The sequence below is a fragment of the Pleurodeles waltl genome, chromosome 6 (genome assembly GCF_031143425.1).
Source record: "Pleurodeles waltl isolate 20211129_DDA chromosome 6, aPleWal1.hap1.20221129, whole genome shotgun sequence".
Classification (NCBI taxonomy): domain Eukaryota; kingdom Metazoa; phylum Chordata; class Amphibia; order Caudata; family Salamandridae; genus Pleurodeles; species Pleurodeles waltl.
In genome coordinates this window covers 1,068,422,920-1,068,445,825 of record NC_090445.1, presented here as the reverse complement: position 1 = coordinate 1,068,445,825, position 22,906 = coordinate 1,068,422,920, and the positions used below count along the sequence as shown (strand labels likewise).

At 44.7% G+C, this 22,906-nt stretch overlaps 1 protein-coding gene across 2 annotated transcripts in view; it reads left to right on the top strand.

The window, feature by feature from the left end:
* ECE1 (endothelin converting enzyme 1) overlaps positions 1 to 22,906 on the top strand; it is a 355,802-nt gene that overhangs the window by 321,912 nt on the left and 10,984 nt on the right. For both annotated transcript variants that reach the window (XM_069240079.1, XM_069240078.1), the window contains 2 exons: positions 4,276 to 4,343; positions 12,160 to 12,350. In XM_069240079.1, the coding sequence (XP_069096180.1) occupies positions 4,276 to 4,343; positions 12,160 to 12,350 (259 nt within the window). The remainder of the gene's footprint in view (positions 1 to 4,275; positions 4,344 to 12,159; positions 12,351 to 22,906) is intronic.

The window sequence follows — 22,906 nt, the reverse complement described above, 5'->3', positions numbered from 1 at the left end:
TTTTGCTCCTTCCTATATCCTAGGAAGTGAAACTATTTGCACGGAAGTCTCACTTCTGTTCCTTAGCCTGGGAATGGTGCAGCCATTTTTCCTTGTTGGGGGATATTCCATTCCAGGGACACTATCTTGGACACACACGCTCTAGTGGTTAGAGGATCCTATCAAGCATGTTGTATGAAGATGGCCATGCCACATACGTGCATTGGGCACTCCAAAGGCAAGCCTGTCTGCACCCGGAAAGTGTCCAGCAAGAGCTGCTGGTTTCGTGAGTAAAACCTTCAAGAACCTCACTTGTTCAAGAGAAGAGCTTAGCTAAGATCAATCTATACAATGTTAACATAACTAACAGATTGCTCTGCCCTTCAACTCTTAAGCATACTCCTCTGCTGTTTTCATTAACAAGGTGCCTTATTAATTGCAGATCCCTCACCAAACATGTTTCTGACATCTATGATCTACTTTCTGAAGATGAGTGGAACTTTGTATTTCTTACAGAGACGTGGTTAAAAGATTCTTCTACACCTGATATTATATCAGGTATTCCCCTCATTTTTCTATCCAACCTTTCAACTGGGATTCTAAAATACGTGAAGGCAAATCCGTTATTTTGCGCTCCACCCACACCTGTTTAACATTCAAAGTTGAGGATATTGAAGACATTGAGGGGCTGGTCTTTTCTATTAAAATAACTAACATTTTCAAATTCAGGAACCTTGAATTATCACCCACCTGACTTCCAATGTGAATTGTTTTATAAAAACTAACTCAGCTATCACTGTGGCATGCTAATTTTATGCTCTTGGGTAATTTTAACTTGCATATGGATAGCATTTATTGTACAAAAGTCAAATATGTTAAGGAGGCACTCGAACGTGTTAATCGTCCCCTATTTGTATTTGAACGTACACACAGCGCAGGTCACTATCTTGAGCTTATATTTTCTAATCTCGCTAACGTTCAAGTTAGTCCTGTGCAAAGAATGACCTGGACTGAACACTTTTTAGTGCCTTCTATTTTTAAGGTGGATTTTAAGTGTAGGTCAGGTAATGCAGACAGAGAACATCAAGGACTTGTTATAAAATTTCTAATCCCCTTCTATCAGAATGTTTGCAAGCCACTTTTCCAGCTTTAACTGGCTCACCAGACACTGATGTAGACAATTTTAATAATTGTTTTACCAACACTCTAGATAAAGTGTTCCTGTCAAAATACATTTTGCAAAATGGACGAAACCAACGGCTCATTGGTTTACATCTTCTTGAAAGGAAGAGAAAAGCTTTTGCAAATCACTGGAGAGAAAATGGTATGAAAGATATAATATTGAACACAAGCTTATATAGGTCAGCCTTGAGAAACTATTGTATATCTTTACGCAGACGGTACCATGATTATTTCTCTGTGCAGTTCTCAGCTGCTTCCAATACTTGGCTCGAGCTTTCAAAAATTGTTCACTTTTTTCTGTTTTCGAAGGCCCGAAAAAATAAAGTTACTTCTTCATTGGCATTGTGTAATAACTTGTCATTTTTTTTAATGATCAGATTCAAATTATTTATTAAAATTTTACAGAAACAAATTCTTGTCAGACTCTGAGAACTATTCTGGCCTTATTTTAACGTTTTTAATTATATAACTGCCGAACAATTAACTAAGGAGTTAAATGCACATTTGGATCTCTAGTAGACCCTTGCCCCCCTTTGTATCTTGAGAAAAGCAATATTTTAATAATTCACTGAAATCTTGAATATTGCAGAAAAACTGGGAACAAGGGCTATCCCTCTCTTTATTGAAGCCCAAAGCAGATCTCACCATATTGATCAATTTTAGGCCTGTTTCACTGTTGCTAGCAATTGCCAAGATTTTGGAAAAAGTTCTTAATCAACAGTTGTCCGCCTTCCTAGAATCGAGCCTAACCTTTTACACAACTCCCAATCGGGATTTTGCCATGGTTAAGGTACTGAGTACGCCCTACTTGAAGTATCTGAATTTATTAAGAGCAGTTTCGATCAGGGTCCTTCAGCAATGGTTGTTATGTTGGACTTTTCTGCAGCGTTTGTCACTGTCTCACCCAATTCTGTTAGATTGATTGCGGGAGTTAAATTCAAGAACGGATGTTCCTGGAGGATGGTATGTGGGCAGTTCACCTTCTAACTTTAATGTCCGCTGACAAACCACTCTGCGGTCCTCCCACATTAATATGTATTTTTCAACCATTAGCCAAACTAGTTGATCGCTGGGGTCTGAACGTGATCTCTAATGTGAACGATACCCAACTGCTTCTACCTTTTCAGGCAGACGGTTGTGACGTTGTAGCACACTTTAAACAGTGCCTAAGAGATGTATCGAATTGATGGCCATTAATTGTCTCAAACTAAATTCAGAAGAGATGGAAATTCGATTTTACAGAACAAAGGGCTCTCCTGAAGGTTATAAGTGTTGGCCCGAAGTGATAGTGCCTTCACAACACCCCCTTCTCTTGCAAGAAATCTGGGCATCAAATTTGGCACAGATTTCTCTTGTGCTTCCTAATTCAAAATGAATCATTGGTCTATTTCATGCAAGTGAAATCACTTGAAGGGAAAAAAAAAAAAAAAGCTTCATCTATTTCTGGATAATACCCCATAAGGACATTGTCCTCTCTGTAGACATATCGAAATTGGACTACCCCAGCATCCTGTGTTTGGGACTTTTGGCGTATGCGATTTACAGACTTCAGATTATTCCAAATGCTGCAGCTAGACTGAATTTGAGAAGCTTCCTCTCACTTGAAAGAGCTGACTGAATAATGGTGCCTGTACGTATTGAATTCAAGGCATTAGTACTTGCTTATAGAGCTTTCCATCAAAAAGGCCCACTTTTATACGAGAAACAGACCCAATCTCTGCCACCTATTTAGGTCACTCAGATCCTACACTTGTCTGCTACTACGGTCCCAAAAATGTATAAAGCCAGACAGACCATTTGCTTTTCTTGCATCAAAACTTTAGAACAATCTCCCGTAAGCCTTACAGAAGGCTCCTACGATATCTTTGTTCATAAAGAAATTAAAAACCTTTTTCATTAAGCTCTCCACTTAATTCTCTGCCACCAGGTCACGAATTATGCTGAGCAGCAGGACGCATCGCTGAAGTAGCTGTACGCTTTACAAGTGCTTCATTATTATTATTACTATTTTTATTAGGCAAGTTACAGAAAAAATAATTTGGATGTTTGAGACCCCACAAGAAGCAGCGGACTATCTTCACAGCCTCCTCAAGAAACTGACATTTTCAGCTCTTCCTAGAACATTCAAAAACATTTAATCTGCAGCATCACTCTTTGTATCGGCGCTACATGCAGCAGCATTTGAGCTTGACAGTCAGCAGGAAACTCTGGAAAGAACAAATACCAGGCCATGGGAAGGACCAGCTCGACACACACTATGTAAAGTCCATCCTCTGCAGGTGCAACTCCTAAGGTGATTTCCTAAGAATGGAATCAGTTTTCAATGAAACCATGTACGACCACAGGACCTCCCTGTTGCAGCTCTACAGCATGTACTGGCTTTTTCTAGGTCCCTGCACGGTCAGTGGTCACTGTGGAGTATCCTGGTCAGCACTGATGGTTACTCTGGAGTCCCAGAGCCACCAGTACTAACACACTCCAATTGGATAACCACGTTTTTTACTTTGAGCATTGCTTGTCTAGGAATTGTTGAAAGTGAGCAGTTAAGACTGTGCTTTAGGTGATGGTGGGAGTTAGACACTCAGGTCCACACAGTAAAATAACCATGTCCGTATGCAATTGGTGCTGTAAAAATGAAATTACCCTTAAAGAGTGTTAGGCCTTTTGCAAATACACACTTGAAAACGGTGGCACCCACAGCCGTCCTCTTCACCACAACATCAGCATGCAGTTTGTCTAAATCAGCAGGCTTCTATTGTGTCTGGATCCCAGCTGCCTGCTGGCAGCCATCTTCACTTCTCTCCAACCCTTCTTGGTGGCTTGCATCCTCACCGTGGTGTGGAGTTGCGTCGAGTCACACACGTGTTCTCCAGCACACCCACCTCACAATATAAAAATTCCTGCTGTTCTGTTTTACAAACAAGTTAATTGGCACCCGGTGCAGAACGCTATTTTCACAGCCTTCTCGGTAAACTTAAATTATGTCCTTCCACAAAAAATACACAAATATTATACAGCATCATCTGCGACGTCCACACCACCTGCATTGCAGTGTCTGCAATACTCGACAAAGAGATCCTCCTCAGTAACCTTTTTTTGTCTCCCTTTCTACAGGTCTTTGAACTTTGGTGGAATTGGAGTTGTCATGGGACACGAACTGACACACGCATTTGATGATCAAGGTATGTAAAATGATAGGAGTGATAGGACGAGGTGGGGAAAAGAGTAGGCGGTCACAATCCAATAGAATGTTTCCAGGAATTATGATATATTTGATATTTTCTCTAACTGAATCGTTGACATTTAGATATGTAGAACATAAATATACTCTTAAGTGCATATGCCAGAAAACTATGCAGCATATTTTTCTTATCACTTCCCAGCTGTATCAGCAAGTAGTGGTTAAATAACAGCAGTGGAGGAGGGAAAATTAAAGACGCTCACATTGATAACATTAATGTTCGATGGCATCTGTCGCTGTAGATACGCATGTTCTGCAATAGCTCGCCATCTGGTGTTGGGCCGGAGTGTTACAAGTTGTTTTTCTTCGAAGAAGTCTTTCGAGTCACGGGACCGAGTGACTCCTCCTTTTGTCTCCATTGCGCATGGGCGTCGACTCCATCTTCGATTGTTTTTTTTCCGCCATCGGGTTCGGACGAGTTCCTGTCGCTCCGAGTTTCGGAACGGAAAATTAGCTAATTTCGGAAGATTTTCGTCGGTATTGTTGCGTTCGGGATCGGCGTACTTAGATTCCACACCGCATCGAAGATCGAAGAGCTCCGGTGCCCTTCGGGGTAGTTTTTTCGATCCTCCGTCGGGGCCTGGTCGGCCCGACCGCGTGCTGAAGAACGCCGATGGAACGGACCCCGTTCCGTTTCTGCCCCAAATGCCACAATAAATACCCCTACACAGACCAACACTTGGTCTGCAACCTGTGCCTGTCACCTGAGCACAGCGAAGACACCTGCGAGGCCTGTCGTGCGTTCCGGTCCCGAAAAACACTCCGAGACCGTCGAGCCAGAAGACTTCAGATGGCGTCCGCACCGACAGCCCAACGGGAGTTCGAGGAACAGGAAGAGGAAGGTACCTTCTCGATCCAAGACTCAGACTCCGAAGGATTCGACGATACACAAACCGTGAGTAAGACGTCGAAATCCACTCAGAGGAACATTTACAAGGCCCAGGGGACGCCACTGCCACCAGGCCATGGCTCGACCCATAAATTCGGTGACCGACCGTCTGCACCGAAAAAGGCCCAAACAGTGCCGAGATCGTCCGACTCCGGTCGAGACACCGGCACGCAGCCTTCTCGGGACCGAGAAAGTGCTGGAGACAAGCCTCGACACCGAGATGCCGGTGTGGACACGGCTCGACGCCGAGACAGCGGCACCGAAACAGATCGACGCCGAGAGGTTTCGGCCCCGAAAAGGAAAAAAGTCACCTCGGAGCCGAAAAAACACGCAGACAAAGTTTCGATGCCGAAACAAACTGCAAGCGACCCAGCTTCAGGCTCTTATACAGAAGAGCACTCGCTAACCTCCCAAATGCAGAAGCATAGGTTTGAGGAAGAGCTACAAGCAACTGATGTGGACCATACGCAAAAGCGTATCTTCATTCAGCAGGGGACAGGAAAAATAAGCACCCTTCCCCCCATTAGGAGAAAGAGAAGGTTGGAGTTCCAGACGGAACAAACACCACAACCAAAAGTGGTGAAAAGAGTTACACCACCACCCTCTCCTCCGCCCGTGATTAACGTTTCACCAGCACAAACTCCATCACACTCCCCAGCTCACACCACCATGAGCCAGGGTGACCAAGATCAGGACGCATGGGACCTATACGACGCCCCAGTGTCAGATAACAGTCCGGAGGCATACCCTACGAAGCCATCTCCACCAGAAGACAGCACCGCGTACTCTCAAGTGGTGGCTAGAGCAGCACAATTTCACCACGTAAGCCTCCACTCAGAACAGGTCGAGGATGATTTCTTATTCAACACACTCTCCTCCACCCACAGCTCATACCAAAGCCTGCCTATGCTCCCTGGTATGCTCCGGCACGCAAAAGACATCTTTAAGGAGCCGGTCAAAAGTAGGGCAATCACACCAAGGGTGGAAAAAAAGTATAAGCCGCCTCCTACGGACCCGGTTTTCATCACTACACAGCTGCCACCAGACTCTGTCGTTGTAGGAGCAGCTAGGAAAAGGGCCAACTTTCACACATCTGGAGATGCACCACCCCCAGATAAAGAAAGCCGCAAGTTCGATGCAGCTGGTAAGAGTCGCAGCACAAGCTGCAAACCAGTGGCGCATCGCGAACTCCCAGGCACTACTTGCGCGCTATGACAGAGCCCACTGGGACGAGATGCAACATCTCATTGAACATCTGCCCAAGGACTTACAAAATAGGGCAAAACAAGTGGTTGAGGAGGGACAGACCATCTCCAACAACCAGATACGCTCCTCCATGGACGCTGCAGATACAGCTGCACGGACAATTAATACATCTGTAACTATCAGAAGGCATGCATGGCTCCGAACGTCTGGATTTAAACCAGAGATTCAACAAGCAGTTCTCAATATGCCTTTTAATGAAAAAGAACTGTTCGGTCCAGAAGTGGACACAGCGATTGAGAAACTCAAAAAAGATACGGACACTGCCAAAGCCATGGGCGCACTCTACTCCCCGCAGAGCAGAGGCAATTACAGCACATTCCGTAAAACGCCCTTTCGAGGGGGGTTTCGGGGTCAAAGCACACAAGCCAGCACCTCACAAGCCACACCGTCCAGTTACCAGGGACAGTATAGAGGAGGTTTTCGGGGACAATATAGAGGAGGGCAATTCCCTAGAAATAGAGGAAGATTTCAAAGCCCCAAAACCCCTACTACTAAACAGTGACTCACATGTCACTCACCCCCTCCACACAACACCAGTGGGGGGAAGAATAGGTCATTATTACGAAGCATGGGAGAAAATCACTACAGACACTTGGGTTCTAGCAATTATTCAACATGGTTATTGCATAGAATTTCTACAATTCCCTCCAAACATACCACCAAAAGCACAAAATTTAACAACACACCATTCCAATCTCCTGGAGATAGAAGTGCAGGCACTATTGCAAAAGAATGCAATCGAATTAGTGCCAAACACACAAATAAACACAGGAGTTTACTCACTGTACTTTCTGATACCAAAGAAGGACAAAACACCGAGACCAATCCTAGACCTCAGAGTAGTGAACACTTTCATCAAATCAGACCACTTCCACATGGTCACACTACAAGAAGTATTGCCATTGCTAAAACTACACGACTACATGGCAACTTTAGACCTCAAGGATGCTTATTTCCATATACCAATACACCCATCGCACAGGAAATACCTAAGGTTTGTATTCAAAGGAATACATTACCAATTCAAGGTACTGCCTTTCGGATTAACAACCGCACCAAGAGTCTTTACCAAATGTCTAGCGGTAGTCGCTGCACACATAAGAAGGCAGCAAATACATGTGTTCCCATATTTGGACGACTGGCTAATCAAGGCCCATTCGTTCATACAGTGCTCAAATCACACAAATCAGATCATACAAACCCTCTTCAAACTCGGGTTCACCGTCAACTTTACAAAATCCAACATTCTGCCGCGCAAGGTACAACAATACCTAGGAGCCATAATAGACACATCAAAGGGAGTAGCCACTCCAAGTCCACAAAGAATTCTAAATTTCAACACCATCATACAACGCATGTATCCAACACAAAAGATACAGGCAAAGATGGTATTACAACTCCTAGGCATGATGTCTTCATGCATAGCCATTGTCCCAAACGCAAGACTGCACATGAGGCCCTTACAACAATGCCTAGCATCACAGTGGTCTCAAGCACAGGGTCACCTTCTAGATCTGGTGTTAATAGACCGCCAAACTTACCTCTCGTTTCTGTGGTGGAACAACATAAATTTAAACAAGGGGCGGCCTTTCCAAGACCCAGTGCCACAATACGTAATAACAGATGCTTCCATGACAGGGTGGGGAGCACACCTCGATCAACACAGCATACAAGGACAATGGAATGTACATCAAACAAAACTGCATATCAATCACCTAGAACTTCTAGCAGTTTTTCAAGCACTAAAAGCCTTCCAACCAATAATAGTTCACAAATACATTCTCGTCAAAACAGACAACATGACAACAATGTATTATCTAAACAAGCAGGGGGGGACGCACTCCACGCAGTTAAGCCTGCTAGCACAAAAAATTTGGCATTGGGCAATTCACAACCAAATTCGCCTAATAGCACAGTTTATACCAGGGATCCAAAATCAACTCGCAGACAATCTCTCTCGAGATCATCAACAGGTCCACGAATGGGAAATTCACCCCCAAATTCTGAACACTTATTTCAAACTCTGGGGAACACCTCAGATAGACTTGTTTGCGACAAAGGAGAACGCAAAATGCCAAAACTTCGCATCCAGATACCCACACAAACAATCCCAAGGCAATGCCCTATGGATGAACTGGTCAGGGATATTTGCTTACGCTTTTCCTCCTCTCCCTCTCCTTCCTTACCTGGTAAACAAACTCAGTCAAAGCAAACTCAAACTCATATTGATAGCACCAACTTGGGCAAGGCAACCCTGGTACACAACGCTGCTAGACCTATCAGTGGTACCCTGCATCAAATTGCCCAACAGGCCAGATCTGTTGACACAGCACAACCAAAAGATCAGACACCCAGATCCAGCATCGCTGAATCTAGCAATCTGGCTCCTGAAGTCCTAGAATTCGGGCACTTACAACTTACCCAATAATGTATGGAAGTCATAAAACAAGCCAGAAGGCCATCCACCAGGCACTGTTATGCAAGTAAATGGAAGAGGTTTGTTTGCTACTGCCATATTAATCAAATACAACCATTACACACAACTCCAGAACATGTAGTGGGTTACTTGCTTCACTTACAAAAATCTAACCTAGCTTTCTCTTCCATTAAAATACACCTTGCAGCAATATCTGCATACCTGCAGACTACCTATTCAACTTCCCTATATAAGATACCAGTCATTAAAGCATTCATGGAGGGCCTTAGGAGAATTATACCACCAAGAACACTACCTGTTCCTTCATGGAACCTAAATGTTGTCCTAACTAGACTTATGGGTCCACCTTTTGAACCCATGCACTCCTGCGACATACAGTTCCTAACCTGGAAGGTGGCATTTCTCATCGCCATTACTTCCCTAAGAAGAGTAAGCGAGATTCAGGCGTTTACAATACAAGAACCTTTTATACAACTACACAAAAATAAAGTCGTCCTAAGGACCAATCCTAAATTTTTGCCAAAGGTTATTTCACCGTTCCATCTAAATCAAACAGTGGAACTTCCAGTGTTCTTTCCACAGCCAGATACCGTAGCTGAAAGGGCACTACATACATTAGATGTCAAAAGAGCATTGATGTATTACATTGACAGAACAAAAAACATCAGAAAGACTAAACAACTCTTTATTGCATTTCAAAAACCTCATGCAGGAAACCCAATTTCAAAACAAGGTATAGCCAGATGGATAGTTAAATGCATCCAAATCTGCTACCTTAAAGCTAAACGACAGCTGCCCATTACACCAAGGGCACACTCAACCAGAAAGAAAGGTGCTACCATGGCCTTTCTAGGAAACATCCCAATGCAAGAAATATGTAAGGCAGCCACATGGTCTACGCCTCACACATTCACCAAGCACTACTGTGTAGACGTGTTATCCGCACAACAAGCCACAGTAGGTCAAGCTGTATTAAGAACATTATTTCAGACTACTTCCACTCCTACAGGCTGATCCACCGCTTTTGGGGAAATAACTGCTTACTAGTCTATGCAGAACATGCGTATCTACAGCGACAGATGCCATCGAACTGAAAATGTCACTTACCCAGTGTACATCTGTTCGTGGCATCAGTCGCAGTAGATTCGCATGTGCCCACCCGCCTCCCCGGGAGACTGTAGCAGTTTGGAAGTTACCTTCAATTATTTATATATGTGTCATCTCAACCTTAAATAGGTGCATACTTAGTCACTCCATTGCATGGGCACTATTACTACAATTCAACTCCTACCTCACCCTCTGCGGGGAAAAACAATCGAAGATGGAGTCGACGCCCATGCGCAATGGAGACAAAAGGAGGAGTCACTCGGTCCCGTGACTCGAAAGACTTCTTCGAAGAAAAACAACTTGTAACACTCCGGCCCAACACCAGATGGCGAGCTATTGCAGAACATGCGAATCTACTGCGACTGATGCCACGAACAGATGTACACTGGGTAAGTGACATTTTTATCCTGCCCACCCATGCAGCCACCCAGGTAGTATGAAATCAAAAACACTGAGATTGAGGCGTTTAAGGTGTTAAGGCTTACAAACTGGCTGGTTAGGTGGAAACGATGGCCTTTAACTGCAGTCATTGGCTACTCATTTACTGGTTCAATGTTTTTTCCAAATATTTTCTAAATATTTTTCATTGTTCTGTAGCTTTTCAGTTTCCCATCAGACTAGAAATATGTTCTGTATTTTTAAAGTGATGGAGGGGTCAGCATCAAACTGACTTCACAACTTGCACGATTTCAATGTCATCAACACTTGAACAATCACACTGAAGGGACTTCTTCCCTAGAGCACACTATCTAAAGGATGCTGTTTGCTTTGCTTGCTGTGAGTTAGCGCTGTTGAGGAAGAAGGGTATTTGTGCACCGCTTATGGGCAATGGAGTAATTGCACAAGACTGAATGTCTGAACTGGAGTGGCTATTAATGTCTGAAGTGAGACTCTTCTAATTTGTTTGAAATTATTTTTTAGAGAATAAGGGACAGAAAAGCACAATGTGCAGCTCTGTGACTCCAGCTCTAACTTCCAAGGAAGACAGGGCACAGATGCATGAGGTCTTCTGAAAGTTTGCGTATGAGAAGGGTTCCTCTAGGAGTCTAGACCAGGGGTCTCCAAACTTTTTAATGCCGCGCCCCCCCAGTTGCAAAATACAAATCATTGGGGCCCCCCTCAGAATTTTTCAGAAATATTTTATAAAGATGGCAATGTTTAAATAAGTCTAGACGTATTTAAACATTGCAGTTCAGTACTGTTTCCTTTTTGTAAATGCAATAGCATGTTTCTGCTTAAAGCAAAACACTGTCATCTGTGTAATGCTTCTTTTTGGCCAGAGTCTGGAGCCCCCCCTGGGATCACTTGAGGCCCCCCTAGGGGGGCCCGCCCCACAGTTTGAAGACCACTGGTCTAGACAGACTTCCAGTGGGTACAATGGTTGGACAGGTTATAACTGCATTTTATAAGAGGCATTGTTTGGCACATTGCTCAGGGCGACCCTGATCCAAGTCTCTGTGGACTCGATACTGGAGATGGAAATGAACGGACGAGAGATTGGGCTTGTTTGACTACTATGGCAAGAGTATGTGGGAGACATATGGTACTGTATGTCTGAGTGGGTGAGAATTGGTTTGGTGGAGATATACACATACTCTGCCCCATTGGGTGGGGTACTTCTTTGGATTTAGCACTCAGCTCGACTCTAATTCAGAGCTCATCAGAAGATGGTTGGAAGCCACAGTTGAGGTTTGCGTTCTTTGCCAGGGACTGGCAGACCCTTTGGGAAAGGCATACTGTGCGCCCGCTGGCTTGACATTTTTGCATCATGCACTTACTAGTCTGCTCAATAGGATCGGTGAGAGAAGTCCCTAGAATCTGAGTGGAGCGTGGATATACCCAGTTCTGGTGTGCGACCCAAGTATGGATATTTATTTTGTGAGAACCAAAATGCTTTTATGGTCATGTATAGGTATGTTATCTCTGTGCATGTTTTACTACTGTTCGCTTTTATGGTAGTTCTGTTTATGTGGTTGTCTGACTTTTTGGGTGTCTCGACCTATACCCTGAAACTTAGCTGTGAAATGCTCCTCTCTTATTTTGTGTTTTCTGCTGCAGGTCGAGAGTACGATAAGAATGGGAACCTCCGTCCCTGGTGGAAAAATTCATCAGTGGAGGCGTTCAAGAAGCAAACAGAGTGCATGACGAAGCAGTACAGCAACTACAAAGTAAATGGAGAGGCAGTGAATGGCAACCACACCCTAGGGGAGAACATTGCTGACAACGGAGGCCTTAGAGCTGCATACAGGGTAAGAATTGGTGACCGTGGCAGAGTTGTGCAGTAAAGGAGCACAAATAAAGTTATAGGATTTTCAAGCATACGTGTAATTTTACAAAATTTAAAAATGCATGCCACTTGTTATTTCAGTTACAAAGCCATCATCGAGGTGTCAGAGATTCCAAGTCCCCCAGAATGAGGTGGAATTGCAAATGAGAGAGCTAGAAATGTATAGGAAAGGAAGTCAGAAATACAATAGGGTTGCAGAAGGGGGATAAAAGATTCTGAAGATTTCATCTATGATAAGGGGCTTTCGGGCATACTCTTCGGTCACACGTGGGGAGATGAAATTTGTTGCTGCCCTTGGGGGTGTAAGTGTCGCTGCACCAACATTAGATGTTATACTGACTGCATTACACAGAGATACATATAGGTGATGCACTTTGTACCCAAGTTCTGTTCTCATCCAAAATGTTGAGGAAGCTTTGCACAATTGCACACTTGTCTGCTGCAGAAACAACTATCGTCAGGCCATCCCCCCTCAAGGAACTCCATACACTGATCCTTTGGGTTGAAATTACTTAAACTGCAGATGTGGAAGTGGTAAGTTTAATGGCAAATGTTTGCTTTACCTTTCCACCTTCATGAGTATCCCTGATGCTTTCTGGGATCACCTGCATGCTTTGCTACAGTTCTGTTGGACATTTTTGTTTATGCAGGGTCTTCCCCAATCTTTTTGCCTTCTGCCTCCTATTTTTTCTGACCTGTTGCTGTTGGTTTTTGAACTCTGAGCACTTTACCACTGCTAACCAGTGCTAAAGTGTATATGCTCTGTGTAAATTGTATTGTTGATTGGTTTATCCATGATTGGCATATTTTATTTACTAGTAAGTCCCTAGTAAAGTGCACTAGAGGTGCCAGGGCCTGTAAATCAAATGCTACTAGCGGGCCTGCAGCACTGGTTGTGACACCCACATAAGTAGCTCTGTAATCATGTCTCAGACCTGCCACTGCAGTGTCTGTGTGTGCAGTTTTTAACTGTAAATTCGACTTGGCAAGTGTACCCACTTGCCAGGCCTTCCCTTTTCTTACATGTAAGGCACCCCTAAGGTAGGCCCTAGGTAGCCCCAAGGGCAGGGTGCAGTGTATGGTTAAGGTAGGACATATAGTAATGTGTTTTATGTGTCCTGACAGTGAAATATTGCTAAATTCGTTTTTACTGTTGCAAGGCCTGTCCCTCTCATAGGTTAACATGGGGGCTACCTTTACATCTGATTAAAGTGTAGATTCCCTTTGGGAGCAGATGGACATGTGGAGTTTGGGGTCTCTTAGTTCACAATTTAAAAATACATCTTTTAGTAAAGTTGATTTTAAGATTGTGTGTTTGAAAATGCCACTTTTAGAAAGTGAGCATTTTCTTGCTTACACCATTTCTGTGACTCTGCCTGTTTGTGGATTCCCTGTCTGGGTCAATTTGACAGTTGGGCTGGTTGCACCACACACTAGACAGTGACGCAAAAGGAGCTGGGGTGTAGCCTGCATATCCTGATGAGCCATCTGTGCTAGGAGGGAGGGGAGGAGTGGTCACTCAGACCTGAAAGGGCTGTGCCTACCCTCACACAATGCAGTCTCCAACCCCCTGGTGAGTGTCTGGGCCCTGGCCTGGGCAAGGCAGGATTTCACATTCAAAAGAGACTTTACTTTGAAGTAGGCCTACTTCAAAGGATAAATTGGGTAGAAGAAGGGCACCCAAAACCACAGACTTTAGAACACTTCTGGAAACCAAGAGGAATCTCTGCCTGGAGAAGAGCTGAAGAGCTTTTGAAGAAGAGCTGCCCTGCCTGTGACTGTGCTTTGTGGAGCTATCCAGCAGTTGCTGCTTCTGCCAGAGTAAGAGGGCAAAGACTGGATTATGTGTGCCTTCCATCTCCAAGGGCTTGATTCAGAGCTTGCCTCCTGTTGTTTGAAGTCTCAGGGACAGCAAAGACTTCTCTCTGCCAGCAACTGGAGTCTCTGGAGAGACTCCTACTCTGCCCCGTGGTGCCAATCCAGTTCCTGGGACCCTGAAAGGAGAAGCTGGTAGCCCAAGAGTGAGAAATCCATGCACAGAGCGCCGTGCGTGGAAAAGGTAGACGCAACTCAAGTCTGCAGCTGAAGAAACGACGCGCTGCTGGCTCTGCAGCTGAAAATTGCAACCGAAGAATCGACGCACGGAGCTGGAGAAAAGCCACGCAGCATCGCTGACGGAGACTCGATTCAAAACCACGCAACGCGGGTTTCGATCTCAATCGTGCGGCTGGATTTCCAACACAAGTACCGCTGGGCGTGTAAAAACAACGCAAGGTCTGCCCGGACCCGAGCGTGCTGACCGGATCGACGCATCGCTCTCCTGCGGAGAGAAGAAACAACGCACCCCGACGAAAGTAGAAACGACACAAGGTCCAGCTCGTGAGTGGAATCGACGCATCGCAAGCCCTTTTTGATGCACACTCGCCCGTGCGGGGTTATTTTTAATGTACCCAAGGTACATTTTCACGCTAACAGTGTTAGTGTGTGTTTAAAACTACTTAAAGACTCTTTCATTTTTAATTGATAACTTGACTTGTGTATTGTGGATTTTTGTCGTTTTGGTCTTGTTTTGTTTCGATAAATATTTCCTATTTTTCTAAACCTGTGTTCTCATTTTGTAGTGTTTTTGTTAAGTTACTGTGTGTTGGTACAAATACTTTACACCTAGCCCTCTAAAGTTAAGCCTAGTGCTCTACCAAGGAGGTAAGCAGGTGTTAGCTGAGGGTGATTCTCTTTTACCCTGACTAGAGTGAGGGTCCTTGCTTGAACAGGGGGTAACCTGACTGTCAACCAAAGACCCCATTTCTAACAAGTTCCATTACACAATACTAAATTAGTTCAAGCCACACTGCATCCGGTCAAAACTGAAGTGCACTAAAAGAGGGAAAGACCAATACTCCATTTTGCAGTGATGCCTGAACTTGTTGAGGGGTCGCAATTCAGCAGACTGAACAAGAAGAAAAACAGCGAGGAGACAGATCAACATGGCCTCAGCCATGTAGCTACCACATTGATCCGACCTCCTTTATTCTCTGGGGGTTGCTGTTCTGTAGGCCCTTAATCCCACCTCACTTCATAAAGAGCAGTACTGCTAGCGGGGATATGATTGTGAAACAGTTTTGTTAAACATGGACCACGCATCAACTCGGGTAAGCATTTTTTTTCCCAGAAGATATTACTTTCCTCACACAAAGGCAGAGCAACGCATCTTTTCGAGCCGTTATGCTTGATGTGAGCACTGAATCCAACTCTTTGGAGCTTTCAGAGGGAACAGCCCAATCAAGTTATCTTAGTGACACCACACCTAAGCACCAGTAGCAACCTTGTGAGTAGTACAGCAGTGCCCTGTAGGGACTAGGTGATATCTGACTGCCTGTAAATGACAGAGCAGGCAGCTGGTAATCTGGATCAAAACCATGCAGGGAACATACCCTGACAGCCAACTGGGGAACTAGCTTCCACAGCTGCAGAAGCAATATTTCTGCCTGCAAACAGAAAAAAAATCTGGATCCTGCAGGAGAGTTCACCATGTTGTGTTAGCAGCCCTCAAAGACACCCAAATGTGCATGAAAGTGCAACTGTAAAAGCAAACAAGCATTTGCAATGCAATGAGTCTTGCATTTGCTTGCATTAGAGCGATTAGCTTTGTAAAGTCCTAACTTTTCTTGCCACATAAATTGAAAATGAAAAGTAAAACCGTTGATATAAGCGAGCCTATTCAAAGGGGCATGTCCACCATGAGCGCAAAGGAGAGACCCAAAAAGAAAAAAGTTGGCTCGCAGTCAAACATATCGGCATTCATGCAATTATCAATGTAACAGGGGTAGTCTGCAAGGTGGTAACAAAACCACCTCAAGAAGGGACAAACGTAAAGCATTTACCAATGATGATAAAGGATTTTTGACAGACAAGCACCCAACGAGTGAAAGTGATGGGTGTGCGGTGGGCGTGGTTAAAAACCCACAATACTTACAACAGGTCAAAGCTCTAGCGTGCTCGACCTAAAAAAATTAATTCAGTGATGAGTTTTAACTGAGTAGAATGAGTGAGCCCAAAGGAAGAACTCAGCTGTGAAAATATGCAGCCTGCATTTAAAGACACAGCTTCAAGCCCTCGGTTTAGCCTAATTTTGATGGTCCTGACCTCACTGTTTCTGGTTTTAATGAAGTGGCAAGTTGCTTGAAGCATCCTTCCAAAAATGTGATGCAGTCCCTTCAAACTGCAATTTAATATTCAAAGTTGGAGAAGATTCATGACCAAGTTCCCACATTAAAACCGTGAATGATTATCACCTGACTACCCCTTGTTCGGTCAGGACTAGACGCGAATGCTACAGACAGAAAAATGAAGTGGACAGAACGGAACCAAGAGGTTTTAGCATCCTCCAACGTGGACCAATTACACTTACAACATATTTTAACCCCATCTCATACAAAAGTCACACGGCTCGTTAATTAATATAGAACTTAGCAATGTGATTGTTTCAAAGCAGTGTGTTATTTTGTTAGACAAATCTGTATAATTGGGGACCTGGCACGAAATATATTGTTCGATGGCATCTGTCGCTGTAGATACACATGGTATGCATGAGCTCGCCATCTGGTGTTGGGTTGGAGTGTTACAAGTTGTTTTTCTTCGAAGAAGTGTTTTCGAGTCACGGGACCGAGTGACTCCTCCTTCTGTGCTCATTGCGCATGGGCGTCGACTCCATCTTCGATTGTTTTCTTTCCGCCATCGGGTTCGGACGTGTTCCTGTCGCTCCGGGTTTCGGAACGGAAAGATAGCTGAAAACGGAAGATTTTCGACGGTATCGTTGCGATCCGGTTCGAGATAGACACATACGACGACGCGTTGAACATCGAAGCGCTTCGGTGCCCTTCGGGGTAGATTTCGGCACCCCGTCGGGGCCTAGTCGGCCCGACCGCGTGGAGAACAACGCCGATGGAACGGACCCCGTTTCGATTCTGCCCCGAATGCCACAACAAATATCCTTATACAGACCTACACTCGGTCTGTAACCTGTGCCTGTCACCCGAGCACAGCGAAGAATCCTGTGAGGCCTGTCGGGCGTTCCGGTCCCGAAAAACTCTGCGCGACCGTCGAGCGAGAAGACTGCAGATGGCGTCCACGCCAAAGGAGCGTCGACAGTTCGAGACAGAAGAGGAACAGGAGGAATCCTTTTCCATCCAGGATTCAGACTCCGACGAGCTAGGCTCTACAAAAACTGAGTAAGACGTCGAGATCAGAACTTAAAAAAGGAAAGAAGGCCCAGGGGACGCCACTGCCAACCGGCCATGGCTCCACCCAAATTCTCGGTGACCAACAATCGGCACCGAAAAAGGCCCATTCAGTGTCGAGATCGTCCGACTTCGGTCGAGACACCGGCACGCAGCCTCCTCGGGACCGAGAGAGTGCTAAACAGAAGCATCGACACCGAGAGTTCGGTGTCGACACGGATCAACGCCGAGACAGTGGCGCCGAAGACCATAGAGGCCAAGAATTTTCGGCACAGAAAAAGAGGAAGGTTACCTCGGAGCCGAAAAAACAATCAACAGGGTTTTCGGAGCCGAAAAAAGCGACATCAGACCCTGTTTCAGGCTCCTATACTGAAGAGCATTCTATGTCCTCACAAATGAAGAAACATAGATTTGAACAAGAACTGCAATCCACTGACGTGGATCACACGCAAAAGCGTATCTTTATTCAGCAGGGGACTGGGAAGATCAGTACCCTTCCACCTGTCAAACGAAAGAGAACGCTTCAGTTTACTCCTCAGCAACAAACAGCACAAAAGGTAACACCTCCTCCCTCGCCTCCACCTGTAACTCCGGCTTCACCAACTTACACCCCGTCACATTCGCCAGCTCACACCGCCATGAGCCACGATGACCAAGATCAGGATGCGTGGGACTTGTAAGACGCACCAGTGTCTGATAACAGCCCAGACACATACCCAACTAGGCCATCACCACCGGAAGACAGCACAGCCTACTCACAAGTGGTGGCTAGAGCAGCACTATTCCATAATGTGGAACTACACTCTGAACAAGTAGAGGATGATTTTTTATTTAACACCCTCTCTTCAACCCACAGCTCCTACCAAAGCCTGCCGATGCTCCCAGGCATGCTACGCCATGCAAAGGACATTTTCAAGGAGCCAGTTAAAAGTAGGGCAGTGACGCCTAGGGTGGACAAAAAGTATAAGGCGCCTCCTACGGACCCTGTATTCATCACCTCTCAGCTGCCACCAGATTCTGTGGTGGTAGGGGCTGCCAGAAAACGGGCAAATTCACACACTTCTGGGGATGCACCTCCCCCAGATAAAGAAAGCAGGAAGTTCGATGCAGCCGGGAAGAGGGTTGCGGTCCAAGCAGCAAACCAGTGGCGCATCGCAAATTCACAAGCGCTGCTAGCGCGATACGACAGAGCCCACTGGGATGAGATGCAGCATCTCATTGAACATCTCCCAAAAGATCTGCAAAAAAGAGCAAAACAGGTTGTTGAGGAGGGTCAAAACATTTCCAACAATCAAATACGCTCCTCCATGGATGCAGCAGACACGGCCGCAAGGACCATTAATACTTCGGTTACCATCCGTAGGCACGCATGGCTCAGAACGTCTGGATTCAAGCCAGAAATTCAGCAGGCAGTGCTTAACATGCCAGTAAACGAAAAACTTCTGTTCGGTCCGGAGGTCGACACAGCCATAGAAAAGCTCAAGAAGGACACTGACACTGCCAAGGCCATGGGCGCACTCTACTCCCCGCAGAGCAGAGGATCTTATAACACCTTCCGCAAAACACCTTTTAGAGGAGGGTTTCGGGGTCAGGCCACACAAGCTAGCACCTCACAGTCCGCACCGCCCACCTACCAGGGACAGTACAGGGGAGGTTTTCGGGGCCAGTATAGAGGGGGGCAATTCCCTAGGAATAGGGGAAGATTTCAAAGCCCCAAAACCACTACCAACAAGCAGTGACTCACACGTCACTCACCCCTCCCACACAACACCAGTGGGGGGGAGGATACGTCAATATTACGAAGCATGGGACAAAATAACTACAGACACATGGGTCCTAGCAATTATCCAACATGGTTATTGCATAGAATTCCTGCAATTCCCTCCAGACATACCACCAAAATCACAAAATTTATCAAAATACCATTCACAGCTTCTAGAGATAGAAGTTCAAGCACTACTGCAAAAAAATGCAATAGAATTAGTACCAAGCACACAAATAAACACAGGAGTTTATTCACTGTACTTCTTGATACCAAAAAAGGACGAAACACTGAGACCAATTCTAGACCTCAGAGTAGTAAACACATTCATCAAATCAGACCACTTTCACATGGTCACACTACAAGAAGTGTTACCATTGCTCAAAAAACACAACTACATGACAACCCTAGACCTCAAGGACGCATATTTCCATATACCAATACATCAATCACACAGGAAATATCTAAGGTTTGTATTCAAAGGAATACATTACCAATTCAAAGTATTGCCTTTTGGTTTAACAACCGCTCCAAGAGTATTCACAAAATGCCTAGCAGTAGTCGCTGCACACATCAGAAGGCAGCAAATACATGTGTTCCCGTATCTAGACGACTGGCTAATCAAAACCAGTTCGCTCACACAATGCTCAAACCACACAAATCAAGTCATACAAACCCTCTACAAACTAGGGTTCACCGTCAACTTTGCAAAATCAAACATTCTGCCAAGCAAAGTACAGCAATATCTAGGAGCCATAATAGACACGACAAAAGGAGTAGCAACGCCAACTCCACAAAGGATCCACAATTTCAACAGGGTCATTCAACACATGTCTCCAAACCAAACAATACAAGCAAGAACAATACTACAGCTCCTAGGCATGATGTCCTCATGCATAGCCATTGTCCCAAACGCAAGACTGCACATGAGGCCCTTACAACAGTGCCTAGCCTCACAGTGGTCTCAAGCACAGGGTCACCTTCTAGATCTGGTGTTGCTAGACCGCCAAACTTACCTCTCGCTTCTATGGTGGAACAGTATAAATTTAAACATAGGGCGGCCTTTCCAAGACCCAGTGCCACAGTACGTAATAACAACAGATGCTTCCATGACAGGGTGGGGAGCACATCTCAATCAACACAACATAAGAGGACAATGGAACATACATCAAACAAAACTGCATATAAATCATCTAGAATTATTAGCAGTTTTTCAAGCACTAAAAGCTTTCCAACCAATCATAACCCACAAATACATCCTTGTCAAAACAGACAACATGACAACGATGTATTATCTAAACAAACCAGGAGGAACACATTCAACGCAGTTAAGCTTGTTAGCTCAAAAAATATGGAAGTGGGCAATCCACCATCAAATTGGTCTAATAGCACAGTTTATTCCGGGGATCCAGAATCAGCTGGCAGACAATCTCTCTCGATCACCAGCAAGTCCACGAATGGGAAATCCACCCACAGATTCTGAACACCTACTTCACACTCTGGGGAACACCACAAATAGACTTATTTGCAACAAAAGAGAACGCAAAATGCCAAAACTTCGCGTCCAGATACCCACACAAGCAATCCCAAGGCAATGCCCTATGGATGAACTGGTCAGGAATATTTGCTTACGCTTTTCCTCCTCTCCCTCTCCTTCCTTACCTAGTAAACAAATTGAGTCAAAACAAACTCAAACTCATTTTAATAGCACCAACTTGGGCAAGACAACCCTGGTACACAACACTGCTAGATCTGTCTGTAGTACCACACATCAAACTGCCCAACAAACCAGATCTGTTAACGCAACACAACCAACAGATCAGACACCCGGACCCAGCATCGCTGAATCTAGCAATCTGGCTCCTGAAATCCTAGAATTCGGACACTTACAACTTAGCCAAGAGTGTATGGAAGTCATAAAGCAGGCCAGAAGGCCATCCACTAGACACTGCTACGCAAGTAAGTGGAAAAGATTTGTTTGGTACTGCCATCATAATCAGATACAACCACTAGACGCAACTCCAAAACATATAGTAAATTACTTGCTCCATTTACAAAAAGCAAAGCTAGCCTTCTCTCCTATTAAAATACACCTTGCAGCAATATCTGCATACCTGCAAACTACCTATTCAACTTCCTTGTATAGGATACCAGTTATCAAAGCATTCATAGAAGGCCTTAAAAGAATTATACCACCAAGAACACCACCTGTTCCTTCATGGAACCTAAACGTGGTTCTAACAAGACTCATGGGCCCACCTTTCGAACCCATGCACTCTTGCGGAATACAATTCCTAACCTGGAAAGTTGCCTTTCTCATCGCCATTACATCTCTAAGAAGAGTAAGTGAAATTCAAGCGTTCACAACACAAGAGCCTTTTATACAAATACATAAAAATAAGGTCGTCCTACGACCTAATCCAAAATTTTTACCGAAAGTTATTTCACCATTCCATCTAAATCAAACGGTAGAACTACCAGTTTTTTTCCCACAGCCAGATTCTGTGGCTGAAAGAGCACTACATACATTAGCTGTCAAGAGAGCATTAATGTACTACATTGACAGAACAAAAAACATCAGAAAAACTAAACAGCTATTTATTGCATTCCAAAAACCTCATGCAGGTAACCCAATATCAAAACAAGGTATAGCCAGATGGATAGTTAAATGCATCCAAATCTGCTACCTTAAAGCAAAAAGACAACTGCCCATTACTCCCAGGGCACATTCAACAAGGAAAAAAGGTGCTTCAATGGCCTTTTTAGGAAACATCCCAATGCAGGAAATATGTAAGGCAGCCACTTGGTCTACGCCTCACACATTCACCAAACACTACTGTATAGATGTGCTATCCGCACAACAAGCTACAGTAGGTCAAGCTGTATTAAGAACTCTATTTCAGACAACTTCTACTCCTACAGGCTAAACCACCGCTTATGGGGAACTAACTGCTTACTAGTCTATGCATACCATGTGTATCTACAGCGACAGATGCCATCGAACTGAAAATGTCACTTACCCAGTGTACATCTGTTCGTGGCATCAGTCGCTGAGATTCACATGGACCCACCCACCTCCCCGGAAGCCTGTAGCAGTTCAGAAGTTACCTTCAATTTTGTACATTTGTATATATATTATTTAATCCTTTAATAGGTACATACTTACATTTTTCATTGCGCGGGCACTATTACTATAGTACAACTCCTACCTCACCCTCTGCGGGGAAAGCAATCGAAGATGGAGTCGACGCCCATGCGCAATGAGCACAGAAGGAGGAGTCACTCGGTCCCGTGACTCAAACACTTCTTCGAAGAAAAACAACTTGTAACACTCCGACCCAACACCAGATGGCGAGCTCATGCATACCATGTGAATCTCAGCGACTGATGCCACGAACAGATGTACACTGGGTAAGTGACATTTTCATTTGATGGGAACCCATGGAAAGAAGGTGCTAGTATTGGAAAAAAAAAAACCTGTAAAGATTAAAAGGTGTGAAGCATTTAGAGAACATATTC